The sequence below is a fragment of the Pleurodeles waltl genome, chromosome 7, assembly GCF_031143425.1.
Source record: "Pleurodeles waltl isolate 20211129_DDA chromosome 7, aPleWal1.hap1.20221129, whole genome shotgun sequence".
NCBI classification, from domain to species: domain Eukaryota; kingdom Metazoa; phylum Chordata; class Amphibia; order Caudata; family Salamandridae; genus Pleurodeles; species Pleurodeles waltl.
The window spans coordinates 1,552,852,115-1,552,868,517 of NC_090446.1; the positions used below are offsets into that span (position 1 = coordinate 1,552,852,115).

The window sequence follows — 16,403 nt, forward strand, 5'->3', positions numbered from 1 at the left end:
TATTTTGTGGTAGTGTGGTCGAGCAGTAGGCTTATCAGAGGGTAGTGTTAAGCATTTCTTGTACACACACATGCAATAAATGAGGAACACACACTCAAAGGGAATTCCAGGCCAATAGGTTTTTGTATAGAAAAATATGTTTTCTCAGTTTATTTTAAGAACCACAGGTTCAAGATTTACAAACAATACTTTAAATGAAAGGTATTTCACTCAGGTATCTTAGGAACTTTGAATCAACAAAATAGCATGTACAGTTTTGGAAAAAATGGCAATAAGCTATTTTAAAACTAAACACTGCAAATTTCAACAGTTCCTGGGGGTGGTAAGTATTGGTTAGTTTTGCAGGTAAGTAAAGCACCTACAGGGTTCAAAGTTGGGTCCAAGGTAGCCCACCGTTGGGGGTTCAGGGCATCCCCAAAGTTACCACACCAGCTGCTCAGGGCCGGTCAGGTGCAGAGGTCAAAGTGGTGCCCAAAACGCATAGGCTTCAATGGAGAAGGGGGTGCCCCGGTTCCAGTCTGCCAGCAGGTAGGTACCCACGACTTCGGAGTGCAGACCAGGGGGGTTTTGTAGGGCACCGGGGGGGACACAAGTCAGCACAGAAAGTACACCCTCAGCGGCACAGGGGCGGCCGGGTGCAGAGTGCAAACAGGCGTTGGGTTTGCAATTGGTTTCAATGGGAGACCCAGAGGTCTCTTCAGCGAAGCAGGCAGGCAAGGGGGGGCTCCTTGGAGTAGCCACCACCTGGGCAAGGGAGAGGGCCACCTGGGGGTCGCTTTTGCACTGGAGGTCGGATCCTTCAGGTCCTGGGGGCTGCAGGTGCAGTGTCTTTACAAGGCGTCGGGTTCTTTGAAGCAGGCAGTCGCGGTCAGGGGGAGCCTCTGGATTCCCTCTGCAGGAGTCGCTGTGGGGGCTCAGGGCGATCAACTCTGGCTACTCACGGGGTCACAGTTGCTGGGGAGTCCTCCCTGTAGTGTTAGTTCTCCGCAGGTCGAGCCGGGGGCGTCGGGTGCAGAGTGGAAAGTCTCACGCTTCCGGCGGGAAACGTGTGGTCTTTAAAAGTTGCTTCTTTGTTTCAAAGTTGCAGGTTTGTTGAACAGGGCCACTGTCCTCAGGAGTTTCTTGGTCCTTCTAGATGCAGGGTAGTCCTCTGAGGCTTCAGAGGTTGCTGGACCCCGTTGGATGCGTTGCTGTTGCAGTTTTTCTCGAAGTGGGGAGACAGGCCGGTAGGGCTGGGGCCAAAGCAGTTGTCGTCTCCGTCTTCTCTGCAGGGCTTCAGGTCAGCAGTCCTTCTTCATCTTAGGTTGCAAGAATCTATCTTCCTAGGTTCTGGGGGCCCCTAAATACTCAATTTAGGGGTGAGTTTAGGTCTAGGGGGTTAGTAGCCAATGGCTACTAGCCCTGAGGGTGGCTACACCCTCTTTGTGCCTCCTCCCTGAGGGGAGGGGGGCACATCCCTAATCCTATTGGGGGAATCCTCCATCTGCAAGATGGAGGATTTCTAAAAGTCAGAGTCACCTCAGCTCAGGACACCTTAGCGGTTGTCCTGACTGGCCAGTGACTCCTCCTTGTTTTTCTCATTATCTCCTCCGGCCTTGCCGCCAAAAGTGGGGCCGTGGCCGGAGGGGCGGGCATCTCCACTAGCTGGAATGCCCTGTGGCACTGTAACAAAGGGGGTGAGCTTTTCAGGCTCACCGCCAGGTGTTACAGTTCCTGCAGGGGGAGGTGAGAAGCACCTCCACCCAGTACAGACTTTGTTTCTGGCCACAGAGTGACAAAGGCACTTTCCCCATGTGGCCAGCAACATGTCTGGTGTGTGGCAGGCTGGTAAAACTAGTCAGCCCACACTGTAAGTCGGGTATGTTTTCAGGGGGCATCTCTAAGATGCCCTCTGGGGTGTATTTCACAATAAAATGTACACTGGCATCAGTGTGCATTTATTGTGCTGATAAGTTTGATACCAAACTTCCCAGTTTTCAGTGTAGCCATTATGGTGCTGTGGAGTTTGTGTGTGACAAACTCCCAGACCATATACTCTTATGGCTACCCTGCACTTACAATATCTACGGTTTTGCTTAGACACTGTAGGGGCATAGTGCTCATGCACCTATGCCCTCTCCTGTGATATATTGCACCCTGCCTTAGGGCTGTAAGGCCTGCTAGAGGGGTGACTTACCTATGCCATAGGCAGTCTGAGGTTGGCCTGGCACCCTGAGGGGACGCTGTCAGGCGGGTAGGTAAATTAACCTACGAACGGCAAAATACAAATTGTCAGTTCCAGTCCCTGACAGGTGATTCCAAGGAGCCGTATCCTATTACCGGGGATGGGCGACCTTTTTTGACATAGCATAAACATACAAAAAGTAAGTGACTGTTTTTGCATTTCTTCCCCTAGTTGGGCTTATAGTTAAAATTATTTTTGGAGAAGTAATAATTCTTGTTGGTCCTGATGAAGCGTCGTTGGATCCGGCTGGACCACTAGACGTGAAACATGTAGACCTGACCAGAGGCACCATAAAAGGTTCTATCCTCTTGCGTTATTGTTGGGAGTATGTGAGCATTACAACTCAGTTTTAGACTCCCACTTCGGTTTTTAATCTTGGTCTCCATCTTACCAATCTTATTAAAATTTATAATTAATATCTCTTGATGGATAACCAATTTTAATATTTCTATACTCTCCTTTATTGTTTGAAACCTCACCGCTTTGAACAATACGGTTAAGAGCCCCCTTCGGAGAGCCCGTTAGGCATTGCAGCACCGGCCTAACGAGTAGCTGTCCCGATGATGAAGCCAGTCATCCAATGTGATGCTTGAGGGCTCTTGCTCCTGTTGATATTTGGTCCTCCGCTGCCCTAATTATTGGAACAGTGTACCTTTAATTTCTATTAACTTCGTATGGGAGACTGTACACTGGACCACTAACCTCCCGGTCCCCCTTCTTTTGTTTCTTGACCCTGAGGGGAGTGCCATGTCAATTTAGTCATTTTCTTCCCACCAGCACACACAAGCTGGCAAGCAGTGTGTCTGTGCTGAGTGAGGGGTCCCCAGGGTGGCATAAGACATGATGCAGCCCTTAGAGACCTTTCCTGGCATCAGGGTCCTTGGTACCAGGGGTACCAGTTACAAGGGACTTACCTGGATGCCAGGGTGTGCCAATTGTGGAGACAAAGGTACAGGTTAGGGAAAGAACACTGGTGCTGGGGCCTGGTTAGCAGGCCTCAGCACACTTTCAAATCATAACTTGGCATCAGCAAAGGCAAAAAGTCAGGGGGGTAACCATGCCAAGGAGGCATTTCCTTACACCAACCATCCAGTGTTTTCACTGAGTAGTCTGCAAAATCAACCCAGGTCTGGCTCGAGGTTTTCTGAGCCCCCCTGAACCTAATCCTGTACTCCTCAGTGGAGAATCCAAAGCCCTCAATCAGGGCAACCTTCATGAGGTCATAAGATTCTGCATCTTTACCAGAGAGTGTGAGGAGTCTATCCCTACACTTACCAGTGAACATTTCCCATAGGAGAGCTCCCCAGTGAGATCAGTTTACTTTTCTGGTTGCACAAGCCCTCTCAAAAGCTGTGAACCACTTGGTGATGTCATCACCATCTTCATATTTAGTTACGATCCCTTTGAGGACTTTTAGGATGTCAGTATTCTCTCTGACCCTATTTAAGTTGCTGCCACCATTGATGGGGGCTAAACCCATCTCTTGTCTTTCCCTTTCCATGGATAGGAGCTGCTTCTTCAAAGTCAATCTTTTGGCCATCCTGGCTAACAGGAGGTCATCTTCATTGAGGCTGCCCTCAATGATTTCAGAGGTACTGGTCTCCCCTGTGGAAGAACCAGTCTCTCTGACTATGATTTGTGGAGTCAGGGTTTCAGGGACCCTGTTCTCCCTATTTAGGACAGGAGGGGGAGGGGGGGATTCACCCTCCTGTTCAGGGGTGGTCCCTTTTGAACTCTGCCAAAAGCTCCTGGAGCTTTACTTTGGTAAGGTTGGACCCAGTTTGTATCTTTTTAGCTTACAGAGAGTCCTTAACTCTGACATCCTTAGATGCAGGTAAGGGTTGAGGTTGAGTTCCACCACCATCTCATCTGTGCTAGACATTATCACTCTAAAAGTTGGGATTACTTTTTAAGAATCTAAAAACTACTTCTAGAACTTAAATCCAAACGTTTACAAACTTTTAAACTGTAAAAAAAATGCCAACAGGGACTTACACAAGGCCCTAGTAGGACTTTTAAAACTTTAGAAAAATAGTTCAAATTGTAAAAATCAGTTTCTAATGTCAATTTTTGGAATTTAGTCATGTGATCAGGTATTGGCTGAGTAGTCCAGCAAATGCAAAGTCGTGTACCCCACCGCTGATACACCAATGTAGGAAGTTGGCTCTGTATGTACTATTTCAAAGTAAGAAATAGTGTGCACAGAGTCCAAGGGTTCCCCTTAGAGGTAAGATAGTGGCAAAAAGAGATAATTCTAAGGCTCTATTTTGTGGTAGTGTGGTCGAGCAGTAGGCTAACTACCACACTTACCTTAGTTGGGGCCATTTCACATTCCACTTTCTTAGTATATGGTTTGAGACCCCCCATATGGGTCTCCCTCACGTCCGTGTCTATACTTGCATTCGTATATCTCCCTTTGGAGATATTACACACAATATAAACACAAAGTAACCAACAGAAATACCGTAAGATATACAGAACCATATGGGGGGGGCGCAAACCATATACTAAGAAAGTGGAATGTGAAATGGGCCCAACTAAAGTAAGTGTGGTAGTTAGCTGGGGGTAGATGAAAACACCGAAGGTAAGCATGGTAAGTGTCCCTAGCGACCAGGTGCGAGGTAGTTACCTACTCACTTGTCCCATAGGCTAACACAGAGAGTAGTGGTGGGAGTTTGTGTGGTTCAGGGGCCTTCCCAGTGGTCTCAGAGGAAACAAGCAGGCAAGAGGATGGATGAGGAGTGCCCCTACCCCAGGATACCCAGAAGACAGGAGTACCTACACCAGGGACCCAGATGCAGATGAGAGAAGGGACTCTCTCTTAAGACTGTGGATGCCTCAGATTGTCCAGCTGCTGTCACTACTTGTGGACCAGGCCGGTAGAGCCCAGGGACGGATTCCAGACGTGGAGGACTTGCAAAGAGTCCAACACCCAAGGAGGGGCCCAGGTGGTGCGGGTGGCAATGCCCACCCTCCCATAGGTGAAGTTCTTACAAGTCGGTGGAGGAAGGAGTCCAGCTGCGGGGTGCAGGAGCTGCAGAAGACCCCAGGAGTCACCTATGAGCTGTCCCTCTATGGTCGCTGGATTTCAGGAGTGTCATTGACCAGACATGTCACCAACAAGAACTGGCAAATGCAAGCACGAGCTGAACATGTATTCGCAGAGTTTTGGGGACCAGCAAGGTCCAGGAGACTCTACCCTTGAGGGGGGTCAGGGCTGGCCCTGTGCACACAGGAAGACCAGGGGAAGTCATTGTAGACCCCATGAGTGACCGACAGGGGATGGACACAGGGAGTCACAAGCAGGCCTCAGCAGCATAACAAAACAGAAGTCTCGCGTTGCAGGAGTTGCAGGACAGGGACTGATCTCTGAGTTGTAGATTGCTGGAGGCCGGGGCTTCTTGGTGCCTGAAGATCCCCTGGAGGAAGAGTCAACAAGCCTTGCAGTGCACAGGGCTTCCAGTCCAGTGGCAGGAGCAGGGGCTCACAGTTTCCCAAGCTGGTCAGATGTCAAGCAGTACCCACCGGAAGGCACAGACTCACCACCTGTGAAGCAGAGCCTTTCGATCTATGTTGAACACCAGACCCCACCAGCCGGTCGACGTTGTCTTGAGGTGCCTGTGGATGCAGGGGAGTGACTCCACTCCAAGGGAGATTCCTTCGTGCTTCCAGGTGCAAACAGAGTCCTTATGAGCCCTGGATGAGCCCTGGGGGATGCACAACCTTGGATGTTTCAGAATTCTTACAGGATCCGGTGAACCAATGTTGCAGTAGGAGCCTTCCCACCAGAAGCAAACTTGTTCGGTTCCAGCAAAGACCAGCAGCGGTTCCAGAGGCCAGGAGCAGAAGATGTCTTGCAGAGAGTTCCTTGGATAGTCTTGTTCGACTAATCTGAGGTTCCACCCATGGGGGAGCCCTTAAGTAACCATAAAAGGGAGTTGGTCACTCTCTGAAGTGACCCACCTATCTAGGGATGGTCAGGAACATCATCTCCCTGGCCTAGCCATCAGTTGCTCTCAGGGGCTTCTGCCCATCTTGTTTCCAAGATGGCTGAATCAAGTGGCCACCTTGCAGAGCTCTGTGCACCTCCCTAGAGGAGGAGCTGGACAGGAGGGTGGTCACTCCCCTGTCGTTTGTGCAGTTTTGTGCCAGAGTGGGACGGGGGTTCCTGAACTGGTGCAAACCTGATTATGCATGGAGGGCCCCAACTGTGCTCTTCAAAGCAGCCTGGTGGTGCTTAGAGGCCACCCCACTCCAGCACTTAGACACCCAATACACATGGGGGTTGGTCACACCTCTCCCTCGCAGGAAATCCTTTGTTCTGCCTCTCCAGCCTGAGTCAGGCTCACCAGCAGGAGGGCAGAACAGTGTCTGGAGTCAGCAGCAGCGTGGGCTGGCAGCTAGACTTTGTAAGGCTGCACAGGCAGAACTTGGGGATCCTCTAAGCAACCCCCAGAGTACATGCTTTCATGCAACTAGCACTGGAATCGGTGTAATTGCATGATTCCAACATGTTTGATTCCCAACAATCCTAGGTTTGGAGAAGCCATTATGTAGATGGACCACTCGTGTTGACCAGTGTCCACTACATACCTTAAGGTGGCTTACCCGCAGTCCAGTAAATGGGGCCTGGGGTGTGTAGGGGCACCCTGCTCATGCAGGGGTGCCCTCACACTTAGAGACATGCACCCTGGCCTTGGGCTGTAGGGCCTACCAGAGGGGTTACTTACAGTGTCTAAGTGCAGTGACCAGGATACGGGGCAAGCCTTATATCTGTGGTGAAAGGTGCCTGCACCATTTCACACAGGCTGCAAAGTCAGGCCTGCAGACAGAGTTTGCATGGGCCCCCATGGGTGGTACAATACACTCTGCAGCCAATGGGGGACCCCCGGTGTCCCAATGCCCTTGGTACCTAAGTACCATATACTAGGGACTTACATAGGTGCACCAGTATGCCAATTGTGGGTTTTAAATGTTTTCCAGCAACCAAATTTAGAGGAGAGAGCACATACACTGGGGTCCTGCTTAGCAGGATCCCAGTGAACTGGAGTCTAAGCACACTGACATCAGGCAAAAAGTGGGGGTAACTATGCTAAGAAAGATGGCACTTTCCTACAGTGCACCATTTATGTCCAGATGTTAGAAGCTGTCTTCTTAACAGGCAATGCATGTGCACTGTGTCCCTAGCCTTGGACAGAATGTACTCCTGCACGTCGAGAAAAGGCTAACTAAACAAGCACATTGTACAGCATACTCCTAGGAGTTTATCATGCAGAGAAAGTTGGTAAAATATCAATGCTAAAAGTGATGCGGTTAAACCGTGTAAGATATAAAATGAAGCTACTAAAATGAGGAGGCAGCTTGGGCCCAAGAGGTCCCTACGACACAGCGAGAGTTTGCCTGCAGCGCTCCATGCTGACAAGTGTCTGTACTATAGTGCAGAAGCACTTCTCCACACTCACTGTGAGGGTGGAGAGTCCTGCTTTGGGCTGGGGGAGTGGAATGGCACACAGGGTGGTGGGATGGGTGTCAGGAGCTGAGGTAGTTTTCTCAGTTTGCTCAGCATGCGGGGGTTTGCAGAGAGTGATGTGGGCGGCAGAAGGATTTTGTGTTTCTTTTTATCTTTGGAGGTGTGTAGGGAGGCTTTTTTCAGAGGGTGATGCGGGAAGTTGGCAGGACGCCAGGTATGTTTTAGTTTGGGGAGGGGTAGAGAGTATGTAGAGGGTAGTTGAGATGGGTGTCAGGAGGCCAGATTTTGCTTGTACATATTTTTAAATGGTATATATGGCTCTCCATTACTCATCTGCCGCTGTCTGTATGTGGAAGCAGTAGCAGGTGACCTTGTTGGGCCAGGTTCAGCATCACATTATAGATGGCTAAACCGTGAATAATGGGGATGTTTTTTACCTCTGGGTTCTCAGTAGCATTATCGGCAATTTGAGCTTTGCTCTCGTTGTCTATATGATGATCTCTTGGTAAAAAACCTACAAGCTATTGACTGTTACTTATCCATAATTCTGAATGCTACGTATGGCAGTCAGAGAGCCTCTATCGTATATTTCAGTTTCCGAATCTCATAACCCACTGTTATGACCTAAGAACAGTTGATAACAACACTGGTTACCCACTGCTTTGAGGTCATAAAGGTCTCTGAGGCCCGGCTGACGGGCTTCCTGAGAGCCTGTTGGTGCAGCTCTGCTTGTCTGCCTTGACTGAAAGCAGAAACCAGAGCTGCAGTGGGAGAAGGAAGGCACAGAAGATGGTGGGGGCTGTAGGAGAACACCCTTTTAGACATGCTCACTTCCACTTTTTGCCTGGTAATTGATGCAATTTTGACTAAAAATGCACTCGGTTCCTGCAAACAAGGTCCCCAGTGCCAGATCTCTTTCCATAAAACTGCAATTGTTCCCCTATTGGCAATACCTTTGCGCCCCTGTAAGCTCCTAGTACATGGTCCCCCTGATACCTAGGGCATGGGTACCAAAGAGCCTCCCCAAGGGCTGTGGCAGGCAGTGTGCCAATCTGAGGGACTTCTCACCTAGCACATACTGGCTGTCCCTGCAGGCTGCGTGTCTTGGTGCAGCTAAAAGTGAAAACATGACATGGCGCACAGCCTGTGTGCCATGACCCCTAACACTGCATAAAATATATGTAAACCACCTTTACAGTAGTCCTTAAAGCCCTAAAGGCAGGGTGCATTATACTGCATGAGAGGGCATATCTGCACGAGCAGATAAGCCCCTGCTACGTCTTTATCAGTTTTTAGACATAGTGAGTGAACAGGGAAGCCATTTTAAGTACATGTGCCGGACACTGGTCACTACGAGTTCTCCAGTTACATGATGGCTTCACTGAAAATAGTCATGTTTGGAATCAAACATCTTGTATTAGTAAACCCTCACTGATGCCACTGATGGATTTATTAATGCATGCACCCAGAGGGCACCTTAGAGTTTGCCCCAGAAATCCACCCAACTACAGCTGTGCAGCCTGACCAGTTTCAGCCAGCCTGCCACTACCAGACATGATTCTGACCCCGAAGGGTGAGAGCCTTTGCTCTCGGTCTGTCAGAAACAAAGCCTGCTCTGGGAGAGGTCTTTACACACCCTACCCAACAGGATGACCTGCAAATCTGCATTCCAAGGCAGGGGGCATCAAAAAGCCCACCTCCCTTGGTATGCTGATCTGGCCTCACTCAAAGGATAGATGCCTACCCAACCTGCCCCAGGGCCCATTTGGCATCTGGACAGGCAGGAAATGTTAGTACTCAGAGAGGTGTGTGAGGTAACAGAAGAGCGGTTTCTTCATGAGTAGTAAAGCCAACTTGGTTTATTATAAGATACGTACGATGTCTAGAAGCCTCATCCTGTCAGCAAGACGTTCAAACACAACTGCCTCAGAAAGAACCTCCTTTGACCCTTTGCATTCTATATTCTAAGAACTGTCTTGCTCACGAGCTTGAGTGGCTCCTATAGTAACAGAACATTTCTTAATATTAAATGGTAACATAAGCAAATGGACATTACCACAGTGTGCCCACCCCTCAGGTCAGTTCACCCCTCAGGTCAGTCCCACCCCTAAGGTGCACTGCCTGATGTGGACACAACATTTAGAAATCTGCCATCTTGGTGTTGGCAGATTTAGGAACTCTGGGACAGGGTTATGCCCACTTCCCACAGGAAGTGGTCATATAGGGGTGTAGTGACCCCATGGGTAAGTACCCCATTGGCTACTACCCTACACTCCCAAAAATACCCCCAAATTCTGTATTTAGAGGAGCTCCTGGCACCAGGAAATTAGATTTCTGTGGACCTACGATGAAAAAGAACACTCAAGAGCCGCAAAATCAAAGACTGAACATGAAGCACCTGACTTGGACCCAGCCCTGCCGGCCTGTCTGCAGCTCCCATCAAATTGCGCCAAAGTCATCTTGACCTGAAGCTGTTGTTCCTCCAAAAGCCTGGGAGGACTGCCTTCCTTTAGAACCAGGAATTCCTGTACTTCACTGCATCTTGCAGGCACCCCAAGAAGGCTATGAGGACTCCGGACTGCTGAAAACCTGACCCCTGAAAGCACCACTGCACCCAAGCCGCTTAACCCGAGTTGAAGTGGACCAGTGGTGCCAGAGTGGTCCCCCAGCCCTCCAGAGACAAAGCCCACCTTGGACTTGCCACTGTGGACTCACCAACACCGGTTGCAGCCTCTGCGTGCAGGAACCCTCAACCACGAGTGCTCTGGTGGAGAAAACCCAACGCATCAGGACTTCTCTGCACCCGACGCCCCGGGCCTGTGGAGAAGAGGACCCAAGGTGTCCCCAGACTTCGGACTTCTCAAGATTGGAACCCACCTTGGTTCTTCCTTACTGGACTCCAAGTCTAAACCTGCAGCTTCTTCTCAACCAGCGTGATCTCCGTTGAGTAACAGTCGGCACCTTGCGCCGTACTACACCTGCGCACCTCTGCTCCCTGTCACCCCAGTGCCACAAAGTGTGACCTGTTGGTGTGGTCCTGACCCTTGCCCAGTGCTTGCCTTGAGTCCAGGAGACTGGTCCCGTAAGTCACTCTGCTGTACGTGAATGCAGTACTTGTTTCTCTCCATAGGATAACATTGCCGCATCAGGCTTTTGAAACCTGAAAGTATTTTTCTTGCAAAACGTACTTACCTGATCATATTGATTCTCGTTCCAAAACGTATATAAAGATACTTGTTTTTTTGTAAACTGGGGTGGATCTCCTTTTTGAGTCGTGTGTCTCATTTATTGGCTGTGTGTGTATTTGCAGCTGTCTCACACTCAGCTCTGATAAACCTAACTGCCCCTGAAAGAGCACCTTGGGATTACTGGAGTAAGCCCCTCTCCACTGGTAAGGGAACCCCTGCACTCTGCACTGTATATCTCTTTTTGATGTATCCTATAAAGAGCCGGCTTCCTACAGGGGCTGCTCAAGGATGTCAGGTACCGTTGTTCTTTACCTTTCAGACAGGGACACATAACAAAGGCCATGTTGTGTAGGATTTCTCTTTACTCTTCCGTCACTGCGTAGCAGCTGAGAGCGGGGGCAGATGATTTTGGGGCCATAAATTTTTTACCTTGGGGTTCGAAGTGACATCATAGACAACTCAAGCTTCGGTCTCCTTGTCTATTTGACGTCACTCCGAACCCCTTGGTGAGAACATCCCAGTAATTCACTACTAGCCATCTATAATTCTATATATTGTCCCTTGTGGTGTAACCTAGATGACAAGCAGTGGGAAGCAGAGCCCCTAAGAATGTAATATTTAAAAGGCCATCGGTCTATGTACCCAGAACCTGGGACATCCTCCCTGAGCCCACGGAAACCGCCCAGCCTCTGGAACATCCTCCCTGAGCCCACGGAGACGTCCAGCCTCTGGGACATATTCCCTGAGCCCACGGAGACCGTCCAACCTCTGGGACATCCTCCCTGAGCCCACAGAGACCGTCCAGCCTCTGGGACATCCTCCCTGAGCCCACGGAGACCGTCCAGCCTCTGGGACATCCTCCATCCTCCCTGAGCCCACGGAGACGTCCAACCTCTGGGACATATTCCCTGAGCCCACGGAGACCGTCCAACCTCTGGGACATCCTCCATCCTCCCTGAGCCCACGGAGACCATCCAGCCTCTGGGACATCCTCCCTGACCCCAGATCGTCCAACCTCTGGGACATCCTCCCTGAGCCCATGGAGACCTTCCAGCCTCTGGGCCCACGGAGACCGTCCAGCCTCTGGGACATCCTCCATCCTCCCTGAGCCCACGGAGACGTCCAGCCTCTGGGACATATTCCCTGAGCCCACAGAGACCGTCCAGCCTCTGGGACATCCTCCATCCTCCCTGAGACCATGGAGACCGTCCAGCCTCTGGGACATCCTCCCTGAGCCCAAGGAGACCGTCCAGCCTCTGGGACATCCTCCCTGAGCCCATGGAGACCGTCCAGCCTCTGGGACATCCTCCCTGAGCCCACGGAGAGTGTCCAGCCTCTGGGACATCCTCCCTGAGCCCACGGAGAGCGTCCAGCCTCTGGGATATCCTCCCTGAGCCCATGGAGACCGTCCAGCCTCTGGGACATCCTCCATCCTCCCTGAGCCCATGGAGACCGTCCAGCCTCTGGGACATCCTCCCTGAGCCCATGGAGACCGTCCAGCCTCTGGGACATCCTCCCTGAGCCCACGGAGAGGTTCCAGCCTCTGGGACATCCTCCCTGAGCCCATGGAGACCGTCCAGCCTCTGGGACATCCTCCATCCTCCCTGAGCCCATGGAGACCGTCCAGCCTCTGGGACATCCTCCCTGAGCCCACGGAGAGCGTCCAGCCTCTGGGACATCCTCCCTGAGCCCATGGAGACCGTCCAGCCTCTGGGACATCCTCCATCCTCCCTGAGCCCATGGAGACCGTCCAGCCTCTGGACATCCTCCCTGAGCCCATGGAGACCGTCCAGCCTCTGGGACATCCTCCCTGAGCCCATGGAGACCGTCCAGCCTCTGGGACATCCTCCATCCTCCCTGAGCCCAGACCGTCCAGCCTCTGGGACATCCTCCATCCTCCCTGAGCCCACGGAGACGTCCAGCCTCTGGGACATCCTCCATCCTCCCTGAGCCCATGGAGACCGTCCAGCCTCTGGGACATCCTCCCTGAGCCCATGGAGACCGGCCAGCATCTGCCTCTGGGACATCCTCCCTGAGCCCACAGAGACCGTCCAGCCTCTGGGACATCCTCCCTGAGCCCACGGAGACCGTCCAGCCTCTCGGACATCCTCCATCCTCCCTGAGCCCACGGAGACGTCCAACCTCTGGGACATATTCCCTGAGCCCACGGAGACCGTCCAACCTCTGGGACATCCTCCATCCTCCCTGAGCCCACGGAGACCATCCAGCCTCTGGGACATCCTCCCTGACCCCAGATCGTCCAACCTCTGGGACATCCTCCCTGAGCCCATGGAGACCTTCCAGCCTCTGGGCCCACGGAGACCGTCCAGCCTCTGGGACATCCTCCATCCTCCCTGAGCCCACGGAGACGTCCAGCCTCTGGGACATATTCCCTGAGCCCACAGAGACCGTCCAGCCTCTGGGACATCCTCCATCCTCCCTGAGACCATGGAGACCGTCCAGCCTCTGGGACATCCTCCCTGAGCCCACGGAGAGTGTCCAGACTCTGGGACATCCTCCCTGAGCCCACGGAGAGTGTCCAGCCTCTGGGACATCCTCCCTGAGCCCACGGAGAGCGTCCAGCCTCTGGGACATCCTCCATCCTCCCTGAGCCCATGGAGACCGTCCAGCCTCTGGACATCCTCCCTGAGCCCATGGAGACCGTCCAGCCTCTGGGACATCCTCCCTGAGCCCATGGAGACCGTCCAGCCTCTGGGACATCCTCCATCCTCCCTGAGCCCATGGAGACCGTCCAGCCTCTGGGACATCCTCCCTGAGCCCATGGAGACCGTCCAGCCTCTGGGACATCCTCCCTGAGCCCACGGAGAGGTTCCAGCCTCTGGGACATCCTCCCTGAGCCCATGGAGACCGTCCAGCCTCTGGGACATCCTCCATCCTCCCTGAGCCCATGGAGACCGTCCAGCCTCTGGACATCCTCCCTGAGCCCATGGAGACCGTCCAGCCTCTGGGACATCCTCCCTGAGCCCATGGAGACCGTCCAGCCTCTGGGACATCCTCCATCCTCCCTGAGCCCAGACCGTCCAGCCTCTGGGACATCCTCCATCCTCCCTGAGCCCACGGAGACGTCCAGGCTCTGGGACATCCTCCATCCTCCCTGAGCCCATGGAGACCGTCCAGCCTCTGGGACATCCTCCCTGAGCCCATGGAGACCGGCCAGCATCTGCCTCTGGGACATCCTCCCTGAGCCCATGGAGACCGTCCAGCCTCTGGGACATCCTCCCTGAGCCCATGGAGACCGTCCAGCCTCTGGGACATCTTCCCTGAGCCCATGGAGACCGTCCAGCCTCTGGGACATCCTCCCTGAGCCCATGGAGACCGTCCAGCCTCTGGGACATCCTCCATCCTCCCTGAGCCCATGGAGACCGTCCAGCCTCTGGGACATCCTCCATCCTCCCTGAGCCCATGGAGACCGTCCAGCTTCTGGGACATCCTCCCTGAGCCCACGGAGACCGTCCAGCCTCTGGGACATCCTCCCTGAGCCCATGGAGACCGTCCAGCCTCTGGGACATCCTCCCTGAGCCCATGGAGACCGTCCAGCCTCTGCCTCTGGGACATCCTCCCTGAGCCCACGGAGACCGTCCAGCCCACTCCAGGTCAGGAACCAGGTGAAGTCTCATCTCTGTTGGTGAGACAGGCTGGCAGTGCCTTTGCCCGTGCAGACCTCTGCGGCCTTTTGTCTACTTCAAGCTGCACTTTGTTAGGTTTCCAGACCTGATGGTTTACACCGAGCTGACTGGAGAACAGATGCAACTATTTGCCCTGGTAAACGGCAGCTTTACCCTTGTTAACTCGCTGCTTGGCATGTGGTTGTGGATAGTCTGCAGCACATGGTGATGGTACAGGCAAGAGATGAGGGGAGCCCTGGTGGGGCTCAGTATTTACTAGGGATCAGCTGTAGCGCTTTGTGCTCAGCGTGTTATGAGGACACTTGTCGGAGCTCTGAGAGGAACCGGGAGTAGCGCTTCGTAGGTATTAGATATCAGTCGTAGCGCTTTGTGCTCAGCGTGTTATCAGGGCACTTGTTAGAGCTCCGAGAGTAGCCGGGAGTAGCGCTTCGTAGGTATTAGGGATCAGTCGTAGCGCTTTATGCTCAGCATGTTATCAGGGCATTTGTTAGAGCTCTGAGAGGAGCCGGGAGCAGCGCTTAGTACTCACTGGGCAGCAGTCGTAGCGCTTTGGGCTCAGCCTGTTATGAGGACACTTGGAGCTCTGAGAGGAGCCGGGAGTAGCACTTCGTATGTATTAGATATCAGTCGTAGCGCTTTGTGCTCAGCGTGTTATCAGGACACTTGTCGGAGCCCTGAGAGGAGCCGGGAGTAGCGCTTAGTACTCACTGGGCGACAGTCGTAGCGCTTTGCAATGAGAATGCTGTGATACGATTCATTCTAACTTTAAATGAAAGATATTTGGGGCTGAGGGACCATTCGAGGAGGGCAGAAACAGAAGGATCCCTTGTTACCCAGGCCCTGATTCCTTCGTGCCCCGCTCTCAGTGTCTGTCCCTCACTTGCCATTAGAGATCCAAGCATTTGAATCTAAGCAGCGGGTCCAGTGTTTCGTCAGCTGAAGATGCTCTGAAAAGACCCCCCACATCCCTGAGCTTCAGGGATGCAGAACCCCCTCCGTTCTCATAAGCTGTCTCCATCTCCCTAGGTTTCTGGAACTGGAGCCGCCTTCGACCATTAGTTTCGTCATCGACACAACCGGAAGTATGAGTGACGACATCCTGGCAGCCAAGGAGCGAGTCTTCTCCATCATCGAGAGCAAGAAGGGGACCCTGAACGAGCCCTCTGTGTACGTGCTGGTGCCTTTCAACGACCCAGGTATGAAAACTAGGGCGGGGAAGGAAGCGCCCCGACAGCCAGCACCACTGTAGTGCCAAGAAGCTCTCCATCACACACCTACCTAGAGCAGGTGGGAGCTTCGGTGGGGTCCAGGGAAGACCATTCTGGGCGGCTGGGGCCTCCCCCAGGAACTCTATGGACCTTACAAGGTTGAAAGGCGGAGTCAGTCTCGCAGGTTTCAGATCTGTGATTTACAGGTTGCAGTTGGCACAAAAGGACACTGACCGAAACCTATTGCACACACACACACTGTGCTTGGAAACAGTAGGAAGACCAGCTCGAAGCACTACATAGCGTCGTCTTCTCATCAGGAAAGTGGTTGTGTGTGAGCTGTGATTTACATGTTAGAGTTGAACATGTGTGCTGCAGTGGCCAGGTCCCTACCCCAGACACCACTGTCTCCCCACTCTGCGTCTCCCCAATAATCTCTACTCAACGGATGTGCCCATCTCTGCTTGGTACGTTGTTCTGAATATTTGTGAAGCGCAGAATCACCCATGCAGGTATCCTGGCACCGAGCAGGTGTGTGCCCGGCCCTGTCTAGGGTAGGCTGGGTAATCACCCACAGGGCAGTGCTCTCACATAGCCCGGCAGAGACAGACCCTAGTGCTCTCACGTAGTGTCAGTGCGGTCTGAGACTACCCACAGGTGCCCGGG

The 16,403-nt window shown here is 52.7% G+C and overlaps 1 protein-coding gene across 2 annotated transcripts in view; it reads left to right on the forward strand.

Moving 5' to 3' along the window:
* The window catches only part of LOC138246699 (von Willebrand factor A domain-containing protein 7-like), a 289,467-nt gene that overhangs the window by 102,303 nt on the left and 170,761 nt on the right, over positions 1-16,403 (forward strand). For both annotated transcript variants that reach the window (XM_069201470.1, XM_069201471.1), the window contains exon 7: positions 15,556-15,725. In XM_069201470.1, the coding sequence (XP_069057571.1) occupies positions 15,556-15,725 (170 nt within the window). The remainder of the gene's footprint in view (positions 1-15,555; positions 15,726-16,403) is intronic.